At 38.4% G+C, this 12,016-nt stretch overlaps 1 protein-coding gene across 1 annotated transcript in view; it reads left to right on the forward strand.

Annotated features, from left to right (window-relative positions):
* LOC127951397 (pleckstrin homology domain-containing family H member 3) overlaps window positions 1-12,016 on the forward strand; it is a 37,910-nt gene that overhangs the window by 15,132 nt on the left and 10,762 nt on the right. Inside the window, exons 3-5 of the mRNA XM_052549275.1 lie at window positions 6,627-6,715; window positions 9,702-9,884; window positions 11,393-11,550. Of these exons, the coding sequence (XP_052405235.1) occupies window positions 6,627-6,715; window positions 9,702-9,884; window positions 11,393-11,550 (430 nt within the window). The remainder of the gene's footprint in view (window positions 1-6,626; window positions 6,716-9,701; window positions 9,885-11,392; window positions 11,551-12,016) is intronic.

The following is a 12,016-nucleotide window of genomic DNA, read 5'->3' on the forward strand; positions in this document are numbered from 1 at the left end:
AAAATCAATCATCTGCTGAGTTCAACATACCACTTACAGTAAGTGTACTCTAGAGAATAGTGTGTTACAGAGATTAAGTGTAACAAAGAATGAAGAACACCTACTTCTTTTTGTGTGTGTCATGTCTTATTAATGTTGTGACATTGGGTAGTTAGCAATTAGCCTTTTCCTCTCAGAGCTGCCTAAAAACAGATTATTCTATTCTTGTGACAAACTAATGATTTATTTAAATCTGGAAATCGTGTGTGAGTGTATAATGGATGGGTTATATTAGCTTTTATTATGATTGTGTTAACCATCTATTAAACAGGCTATTGATGTCTTTTACTGTAAGTCACATGGAAATGGCAGTAAAAGTTGCACATGCACGCGCACACACACACACACACACACACACACACACACACACACACACACACACACACACACAAAAAGTCCCCTCGATTCAGTGGACATTTATAGAGGGACGCATAATATGTTTTCCTTCTTTTTACCTTTCCTCCATCCCTCCATTTCTTTTATCAGTTTCCTGTCAGTGTGGGCCACACAGATGGTTTGAGTTAGTAAACTTATGCCACAGAGAGCGTCAGAGAGGGAGGGTTACACGCACAGGGCTACTTTGCCTTCATATTAACGATTCTGCCTGGCAGTATTGCCAACCAGAGTTTCCCGTTCCATGACGCTATTCTCACACTCCTCACACATTTAAATCTGCAAATCAGTTCTCACCGTCTTTTTAGGCTTTTAATATTATTATTTTTTTCTTTTTAGTTTTGTATTATTAATCACATATATATAACTACACATCTGAAACTGAAACTGTTTATATGCTTTTGATAAAAAATGCATTAAAAACTGTAATATTGTGAAATATTAATACGGTTTAATGCATTTTATTCCTGTTATGGCAAATGTATGCTGATTTGCTGCTCAAGAAACATTTCTTAATATTATAGATGTTGAAATCACTCCGCTGTGTTGCTTAATACTTTTGGTAAAACTGTGACCTTTTTTTTCAGGATTCTTTAACTTTTTTTAAAAAATGTTAAAATACAGCATTAATTAGAAATAGAAATCTTTGAATCTAATTTTACTGTCACTGATCAATTTAATGCATACTTCAAGTATTACTTATTTTCAAATGTATCTTATGACCCTAACTATTAAACTAACATTTGGTTGTTTTAATTGTGCTTATAGAAGTACTTCAGTTACTCATTTGAGTTTGAGACTGTTAATGTCCAGCCACAGTTTTGTACTTGTGGCTTAATGAGAGAGAAGTCTTGAGAAGAGGGTGAATTTGCTTTCACTTCTATAAACAAGCACAATTTGCTTATTTTCCTTTCTTCCTCCTCATCAAATCAGTGCTAACTCAGGGTGTTTAATTTTTCATCCCTCACCAAACAACAGCTACATTCACAACAGCACTTTCCTTTCCAAATCGTCCTTCCTGTTCTTTCTCCTTCTCTCTCAATTTCTTTACCTTGTCTTAGAATGAGCCGAATTAATGTCTGTCTCTATCCCTCGTTCATGTGTCATGCCACTTGACTGACAGTTTGGTTTAATATTTTTTCTAGGCTTCTTATTCTTATATTTCCGTTTATTTGTATTTCCCTCTTGCTGTTTCTCTCTCAGGGCTCTCATGTCTAGATTTGGAGAAAGGCTCACTCATTTTCCTCGCCTCCTTTTATTATTCCTGTCGTTTAATCCTGTGTGACAAATTGCTTCCTGCTCTGCTCTCCTTCTTACAGGAAGTCGACTTGTAGGCCCCTCTTGGGGGGCACTGCTGTGGACTCTGGGAAAAGAGTGGGCAGCAGTGGGTTGGGTTGGGATGGGTTTGATTGGACAGCTGTGGGCGCGCACACACACACACACACACACTTCTCTCACGACCCTCACCTCTTTACAGATCTACTACACCAGTCCAAACCTGCGTTCCAGCTGTTAATGTTGAATAAACCTCTACTTCAAATGCGCCTCGACATCTAACACATACTCACTCATATGATCACACAACACAAATCTGTCTATACATTTCAATCCACAGTCTCGCATTGGAAGGACAATGACAAACGAGACCTCTAAATGTCTCCCATAACAAGCAAAAGGACATTTCTTTAAATAACAGATCTCATCAATAGCTGAGTTTTCATCCAAGTTGTGGATGATAATTACATTTTTGCAAACATTGTTTGAAATTGGAAAATTTTGGAAACGGAGGGATATTGGCGCCAAAATAGAAATTGAAGTGGTATAAACTGGAAACTATGGTTCTTTTATTAAATGAAATAAATTCATTATGTTTAAGAGCACAAGTGATTGACTGTAGATACTTTAGGGAGCAACAGTAAGCGAGCCAGTCATTTTGGTAAGAAAATTTGAGATGTGAATTGTTCAGTCACTTGGCATGTTGAGACAAAGAAATTATTTGGTAAATGTGCCTTCATCGCAGTTTCTGTGCATGTCTTCTTGCCAGATGAAAACTGTATCCACCTCATGTGAGCACATCCTTTTTCTAGCATTTTGCAAATAATCTTCACATCTTGAAAACTTTCATATGAATTTCACTATGAACTTTAATTTGCCCAATACTGAATTACAGTGTTTGAGCTGTGCTATTTACATGCGGTTTATAGTTCTACAATTACATTTTTAAATAAATTGCAGGAGAAACTTCTGGGACAAACTTGCTACTTTATATGAAACACAAATGAGAACTTCATAAAGTCTCTAGAGCGATCAAAGATCAGTGTCTGAGCAATAAAATATTCATTTGGGCAAACATATCCACACAGTCTGTAAACATTCATAATTTCATCATGATAGGATCACATTATCATCATTTAAAACCATCCTTTCAGTCAGAATGGCAGGGTCTCATTTATTTCTTGCCTTTTTCTGTAGAGCTAGGTATTACTTTCTTCAGCCTCTGACAGGATGGCCGAGTCTGAGCACAAAGGTTTGGCTTAATGCCATGCTGATGTCACTGTGCGCCACTCTTATCCTATATAATGGATCAAACAGTCACACCACGCCAAACCCTGTGCTTTATCAGTGCCTTTGTGTGTAGGTGTGGCATTTCAAGTTCAGACACACGAGAAGTGCACTGACACGTGTGTGTGTGTGTGTGTGTGTGTGTGTGTGTGTACATGGTTTTCTATCCCGGTGGGTTTTACTTAAATACACACTCGATTTGAGAATGTAAAAATGCAGAAAGTTTTCCTGTGAGGTGTACAATTTGTACAGTATAAAAACCACTACGCCACCATTATGGAGAGTCCCCAAAAGGATAGTAAGCCAGATGTGTGAGTGTGTGTCTGTGTGTGTGTGTGTGTGTGTGTGTGTGTGTGTGTGTGTGTGTGTGTGTGTGTGTATTTTCACTACTGCACATATTTACACATGTACTTTTGAATGAGACGTGACCTGCTTCATGTTGATTGGGAGCTGGTATTGTTAGGTAGTCGACAACATAATTGTGTTACGTTATCTGGCTCCCAGGGTCCAAGGTGCTCATATTGATCTAGATTGGCTCATTCACTTAGAAGGGCACCGCTGTTTAGACAGCCAAAGGCCAACTACTGTAACCCTCACTTCCTGCTTTTCTCATTGCTTTCTTTAGTCACTAATTATATTTTCCCAGAGAAAAGGGTTGATAACAAGGTTTTTCATTCATGCCTGCACTTTTAACAATAAAGTTTCTTCAGCCCCATTAGAAACCATTCTGTTATAAGAGCCATTCTTCACAGTGTAGGCATCTTATGTTGGATATGGTGTGGTTCTTATCTTAAGTTATCCATAGATTTTTCTTTCCATCTATCTTTCTGTCTATTAATCGGTCTATTAACTAAGGCTCTGTCTGTTTGTTTGTCTGTCTATCTATCACATAGATTTACATGTAAGTGCAGTCCTTCTCATGTACATTTGAATTTCATAGCAACCAAGTGTATAATAATTATCTTTTGCCCAACCTCAATTTATAAATGTAAAATTCCCCAATATAACCTAGAAATCACTTTACTTTCTATATAGAGCCACAGCGCTTATGCAGCAAAAACATTGCCAGTGCGTTTTGTGAATCTGTCTTGGCAGTTACGCTGCAGTGCCACTGCATGTGCTTGCTGTTGGAAACAGGCCTTAGATTGTGAATTGCTATTTTGTAGTGCACACTCTCTGTTGAGTATGACAGGCTCCTGTACTGTCTTGTCCTGAACAGAGGTAAGAGATAATTCAATGAGTCAGTGTTTCGTATCTCTCTATAGCTTTTAAGTGAAATGAGGCGTGCGTCGACCTGGATCAGTTGTCGTCTACTGCTCCGGTTTTTCTGTTTAGCACCAAATATCTGTCCTTTTAGGTCACCATCACAGACCTTTTTCAACCCCATATCAAAAAAACATTTTTTTTTAACTGATAGTCTAGACAGATAAGAAAACAGTTCTAGCCCCCGAGATATGAGTCATAAAGCTCATCTCCAAATTTATACCCCATGGCCCATATCCATCCATAAGATATCTTACTGCCCTCTAAAGTCTCTATATAGCAGAGCATGTTTCTCTGTATCTGCGTGCTGGTCTCATTCCAGCGGCCTCTTGCAGAGATAGACCTCAGCTCATCTTATATGTGTGTGTGTGTGTGTGTTAATACTGTCTAGATTAGAATGAGGGTTATTCTCATGCCTGCGGGACAGAGAAGGTTTTTTTTGTTAAAACCGGGTTGTTGATCTTGATTCTGCTCGGATCCATGAACCGGTTCTGGCAGGTTCTGACTGGCTGATTCCAGCTCTCACAGCTCCTGTGATTGGAGGCTTCCCCCTTTTTGTGCTGCCTGCCTATCTCTCATTCGCTCTCTCTCTCTCTCTCTCTCTCATTCTCTCTCTCTCTCTCTCTCTCTCTCTGATGGATGTCTGTAAACTCTTGACTCCGTCTGAGATTCAACTTAAATTAGAGAGTGATGCAAATCCGCAGGGATGCATCTAGCAATGCATCTCCAATAAACACATACACAGACCTGTAAATAAATGTACAGAACATTGATATGGTTTAAGATATTCAGAGAAGACAAAAATATTCAGACAAACAGCTATCGTATCTGAGGTCAATGAAGAGGCAACTCGTAGACTCTTAGATTGGCAGGCTTCAAAATACAGCACGAGAAAGACTGGAGCCAGAATGTAGAGCAGATGTGTAATTGTATATTTATCTCCATTTTTTTGTGTAAATGGATGCCCACTGCTCCGGCTGTGTGTTCACAGTTTGTGTGTGCACTTGGGTTAAATGCAGAGCACAAATTCTGAGTATGGGTCACCATACTTGGCTGTATGTCACATCACTTTTATAATTTTGCTGGTAGCAAAATATTGATATCGGTACATCATGCACACACATGCGTGTAATCGGACTCTCTTATCAGAGACACTGGGCCAGTCAGAGATCATGTGATCTCTGGTTACCATCTCTGTTTTTCCAGATCATCAGCATGAGGAAATGAGTTTTCAGGACTCTCCATTTGATTGACTTAACAAATGGCTAATTTGGGTGAGAAACTAGCAAGTCCAGATAATTAGTGCCAAATGAAATTCTGACTTCAAATAACAGGAGGTTCAGGAATGTCTTGTTTGATTAACCAACACGCAGTCACATTCAATTCCTCTGATGCGGCTCAAAGTGTGTGTGTGTGTGTGTGTGTGTGAGAGAGTGCCAGTGTTTCAGAGTGATTATCTGTTTGTCACGGTCAGCCTCAAGGTGCTTGTGCTCCCAGCATTCCTCAAATCATCTATCATTTGTTAGCTAATGACGTCCTCTGACTAATCTTTTACCAGCTCATTACAAGCTGTTCTTCTGTTCTTAACAAAAGTCTTTTAGTCCAGGTACAGTATACAATTAGCCATTCACTAAACCTTGATTTTTATCCATGTTCATGGTGATAAGACTTTTTTTATTTATCAGTTTCTTTTGCAGGAATCAAACCAGTAACAAAACAACATTAGCAATTAGTGAAATTTCATCCCTGCTAGATATTACATAATATAAAATTTAGCAATAGCAGCAAATTCCCAAAGGAACAGTTTAAAGTGATGAGGAGTGTCCCACTAAGGTCCTTTAATAGTATAGTACATATATATTGAGTGGACCTACCCATAACATTTTTGTCCCAGGCCCTGTCAACTTTAGTGATGACTGTTTGACAACTATTTTCTTGTCAGTACCTCTAGCCCACTCTTATTCTCCTAGTCTCTTCTTAGTTCTTTCTTTGCGTGCGAGTGTCTTTGGCATCTCTTATTCACATTTATTTTCAGTCTTTTCCCTGGCTGCCAGACCGATAAAGCTCTGCCTGCCTGGCCATGGTGGTGGAGGGTGGAGGGATGTGCATGTGTGTGTGTGTGTGTGATGTGAAATGTCTGCCTATGTGGAGTGCTTTTGTGCTATGTTGGGGTCTGTTTTAGCAGCAGAGGTGTGATGTTGACCCCAACTTCCCTCAAGGAATAAGTGTGCATTTTATATATATGTATATATGTGTGTGTGTGTGTGTGTGTGTGTGTGTGTTTGGGGGGATATGGGAGGGGGTTGTACAGTACTTACTAGGTTACAGTAGGCACATTGCTTATGTCTGTTGTGTTTCACGTTGTTCAGTCTGTCAGGAGTTCCTGAGGAGAAGAGAAGTCTCATTACAAAGAAGAGTAAGATGACGATGGACGAAGACAATGAGGTGCTTGTGAAGGGTGAGGACTTTTATTGACCAGATCAAGTCATATTTGTCATTATGACTATAAAACTAAATGTATTGTTTGCGTGCATTGTTGCATGTGTGTGTATTATGTCTCTCTTGTTTTATTCTGCTGGTTACTTGGAATGGTTTATCTGAAGTTTTAATGCTTATAGATTACAGTTTCAAAGGTTGAAAGGTGTTTAAACTTTGTGATTTAAAAGTAGTTATAGATAGTTAATCTAAAATCTGACTCATAACTTTCTCTTCCAGGGTGTAGCTGGCTAAACAATATCCACAAACACACACACACACACACACACACAGACACACGTTTGTTTTTGTGAAAAGTGGGGACATCCCATAGGCGTAATGGTTTTTATACTGTACAAACTGTATTTTTATGACCCTACACCAACCCTACACCTAACCCTAACCCTCACAGGAAACTTTGTGCATTTTTACTTTTTCAAAAAAACTAATTCTGTAATTTTTATAAGTGTTTTGAAAAATGGGGACATGGGTTATGTCCTCATAAGTTACCCTCTCCTTGTAATACCTGTGTCATACCCATGTCATTATTCGCTTGTTAAGTCTGAAGTGCTGCTACACAGAAGTAGCAGCACTTCTGTGTCCAAACGCTCTATCAGTTACCACGAGAAAACAACAAAAGGTGCTAATATAAACTCACAATGTGATCAAATACAAGCAAAAAAGTTATAATCGTAACCTTTAACTCCATACCGAAGTCCCAGATAGGCAGAAAAAATTATTTGTATTTGGGACACTGTGAGCACAGAGACTGTAGTGTATACCGTACGTCTGAAAGCGTTTGGCTTAAATTATTAATATGAATAAACAGTGCTCATATACGGCTGCTGAGGTCGTATTCTCAAGTGAAGCAAGTTGAGGCTTGGACCCAGAAACAGCGCTTCTTACGTCATCACTTAACAAACGAATACAAGAGTTGTGTCCTGATATGTTACAAAAACAGGAGCGTGCACACACACACACATACATCTAAATGAGCACATACCATATATTTCTATTGTCTTTTTATAAAGATATTGATAATTAATATATACTAACCCAAAAAGACTGACAAGAAAAATTATGCTATATTGTTTACAGATATTAATGATTTTAAACCTTATCATTATTAGTAATTATCAGGTGTAGAGATAAACATACAACTGTTGAAAAGTTAGTATTTTAATGTTTTTGAAAGATGTCTCATACTCACCAAGGCTGCATTTATTTGCTAAAAAAAAATATAAAAAATATTATGAAGCAGTAAAAATATGAAATATTATAAAATAGAAAAGTATTGATTAAACTATTTATATTTTAATATATTTTAAGTGTAATTTATTCATTATCAATTTGAAAACATCTGTGCTGCATAATATTTTTGTGAAAATCAAGATCCTTTAAACTTTTTTCTTTTTAAATAAAATCTTTTAAAAAACTTTTATTTGAAATAGTATTACTTGTGAATGTAAATTCTGAATATGTTACAAAAGATTTCTATGTCAGAAAACTAAACCATATTTATCGGTTGACAATACATCGGTCATTGTACACTTAAAAACAGTCAGTATTAGTACAGTGGGGAAAGAAAAGAATCACGTTTTGTTGCTTTGAAGCCTGAAATGAAGATAGACACAGCTGTCTGTTTAATCCAGCTGTGTTTACTCTGTGTAACTTAAACATCCAAGTCAAAGATATAACACCAACAAAAATAATAATAATAATTCGCCCTAAAAATGACTTGTAAACTTTAATTTCTAAATATGTATACTTTTTTAGAAAGTATATACTCAAACAAAAGTTTTTCGGGATAGTCCCCAGCACACACACACACACACACACACACACACACACACGCGCATCTGTTATAGCTTGTGGTTTTATCAGTGACACATGAATTGGCTGACACACTTCACACCAGTTGAGACCGTTGGAGAGCGTTAACCAACACTAAAGCTGCTGACCACAGTTTTCAGTGTGTTATTCAGAGTCCTCTATGATTTCAGAGTGTGTAAATGTGAGTGCTGTGTGGTATTTGCTGCACTGGAGTGGTAATAATACTCAGTCACATGTAATGAGTAATAATAAGCAGGGCAGAGTAATATTAGTGTAGAAGGGGTCCAAATACTCCGCCAGCCTGTCTCATGCTGACCCACAGAGCTGCTAAATAAGACAGTCTTCCCCCAGTCTGTCTGGCTGACTCACACACACACACACACACACACACGTTTGTTTTTGTGAAAAGTGGGGACAGCCCATAGGCGTAATGGTTTTTATACTGTACAAACTGTATATTATATGGCCCTACAACTAAACCTAACCCTCACAGGAAACTTTGTGCATTTTTACTTTCTAAAAAAAACTCATTCTGTATGATTTAGAAGTGTTTTGAAAAATGGGGACATGTTTTATGTCCTCATAAGTCACCCTCTCCTTGTAATACCTGTGTCATACCCATGTCATTATACAAGGTTGTGTCCTGATATGTCACACACACACACACACACACAAATATTGAAAGGGAAAGGTAGCAGGTGCAATGCATCTGCAAGCAGCAGTGGAAAAAAGGTAACATGGTCCGGGTGTCATGAGGGTTTACAAAAAAAAGTGCTTTTCCCATGAAATGTTTCTTGATTATTGGCTCTGATACTCATTTTTGCATAGACAAACTTTGTGAAGGTTTGGCGGGAGATTTTATCCCCAGTGTGACCTTAACACAACCCTCTATTAAGCTGGGTGCGCGGTGGTTTGAATGTGGATGGGCTGGTTTGTGCTGTTCTGCTTTTTTCCATGATCCCTCAGTCTGACTCTGCACGAGCACCGTGAACTAGCTCTCAAAGAATGATGTTTCCAATGAGACATCATTCATTTCTGTCAGGTTTTGAAATAGAATCTCCATATTCTCATATGATTGGTCTGTTACAGTATTCATCATGTATAATATGGGTCGTCTTCTCTGTTTTGTTTTTCAGGCTGGCTCCTGCGGGAGGTGCAGGGAGGTTGGCTCCGGCAGAGGAGGTTCTGGTTTATGCTGACAACAGACTCTCTTGACTATTACAGCGGTCCGGACAAAGATGCTCGCAGACTGGGCACGCTTGTACTCACATCCCTCTGTTCAGTGCTGTGGCCGGATAAACACACCTACAAACAGACAGGTAACACACCTGCAGTTAAACTAGGGCAGCCTCAGTCACCACCGCTTTTCATTGTACATGCTCTCAGAAAAAGTGTGCAAGATTTAAGGGTTGCACAAGCCATTTGCAAGTTCTTACTTAGATTAATAGTTAAATCTACACTAGAGGCTTAGTAACTACTAGCTAATTTGTAACTAAATCTATACATTATTTTATTTTTTTCAGTGATGGAGAATTGGAAGTTCATTTTGTGCTCCCTAGACATTTATAGAAATTATAGAACATATTGATGTATGGTTCTCTTCAATGTATTCCTTAAATTGTATTTACTTGGTCTTAAAAATGTTTTTAAAAAGTCTTCATAAACACCAGAAACCCTGGATGACTTTTGTCGTTTGTCACTTTTTGTCGTGCCTGGTTAGTGGTGGGATGGTGTGAGCCAAGCTCTCAGTGTTCAGTGGAAAATAAAAACACTGTTTCACTCACTATTTTAGAGTTTGTACTCACAGTGACATGCATTTTTTTTTTTTTTTGGAGAGAGCTGATCTTTTGGTCAGATCAGAGCAGCCGTGAGACCTCTTGTCAGCACTGGCGTGAACGCTTTCTTGTGGGAAGACTTTGATTGAGGAAATGAAATGCAGGATTGTTTGAGAAGACCAAAATACCAAAAGAGAAACGAAGGCAGACAAACGAGAGGCATTGTTGTCTGGGAAGATGGTAGGGAATGACCAGACAGACTCAGAGGCTTAGTCATACTGTGTGTGTGTGTGTGTGTGTGTGTGTGTGTGTGTGTGTGTGTGTGTTCACATGGCACATGTTCTGCTGGAGTTCTGAATCACACACACACACACACACACACTTTCAACCAGTACAGTCCACAAAATTCAGAGCTTTTCTCAGATTAACTTTAGGGACTTTCCTAGATAAAAGTGTGTGTGCATATCTGAAAGTAAAGCTTTTGCGTGTGTGTACAATAGCAGTGGTTGGTCAAAAGTCAGTCATTATTCAGCACAGTGGACATGATGGAAATGGCTTCTTTTCTTAATAAACAAGTTGTCATATAATATCATGGCTAATGCTTTGGCTCATCCACAGAGTAAAACATATATTTTAATGAAATAATAAACAATGTACAGTTTTGTGGCTAAGAAATTGGAGATGTTTATAGGGGACACCAAATATTTTGGCCTGTAAATTTTAGCACACCCACTGGATCTGAAAGGGTCTAGAGTTTTTTTTTTTTTTAAATACTCAGTTTTAAAAATAAATACTGCCAATTTTAACAAAAAGGGGAGCAACGAGATATTAGTAAGATCCTCATCCAGCTTTCTCTGATCACATCTAAAATGATGTTGTCATATGGCGCTCTAGCACATTAGTCTTTAATCAAAAACAGTAAAAGCATATGTATGCCTTATTACATTTGTTTACTGTTCTTTATATATGTACTCTCCTAATTGTTTGGAGATGCTATTCTGTATTGAAGAGTAGCACTAAATCTGGTCTTCTTTAATGTGTATGTGTGGCAGGTTACTGGAGTCTGACAGTGTATGGCCGCAAACATTGCTACAGACTCTTCACAAAGCACTACAATGAGGCGGTGCACTGGGCGTGTGCTGTGCAGAAACTCATAGACAGCAAAGCGCCGGTCGAGACGCCAACACAGCTCCTCATACAAGACATTGAGGTGAGAGAACAAGCAGCAGTGGAGATCAACACGACAGCATATCAACATACAGTATATCAACAAACACACCACAGAATATTAAGCAGGACAACGGTTTTCAACATTGATAAGTAATGATGTCTCCACAGTATATACGTGTGTGTGTATTTATGTATATATATATATGGCAGATAAGCTACTAAAGAAATGTTCAGGATAGCAGACATATAGAGACACGGTGTGTAAACCATTTAAACCCCACCCACTGTCATCTCTCTGCCCAAGTATATTAATATTGGTTTGTTGGCTAGTGATTTTACACTTATAGATGTGCTCATCAGTATCCTGTGTCTCTGGAAATAGTTTCGAAGGTAGCGAGTAGCTCTTGAGAATAACCCTGTTGTTATGATGTAATGCCGGCACTCTTGGAAAGATCTGTATTAATAGGATGCTAGTTGCTAGCCCACAGAACTCCCCGGAATCCCAT

Source organism: Carassius gibelio, chromosome A3 (genome assembly GCF_023724105.1).
Source record: "Carassius gibelio isolate Cgi1373 ecotype wild population from Czech Republic chromosome A3, carGib1.2-hapl.c, whole genome shotgun sequence".
NCBI classification, from domain to species: Eukaryota; Metazoa; Chordata; class Actinopteri; order Cypriniformes; family Cyprinidae; genus Carassius; species Carassius gibelio.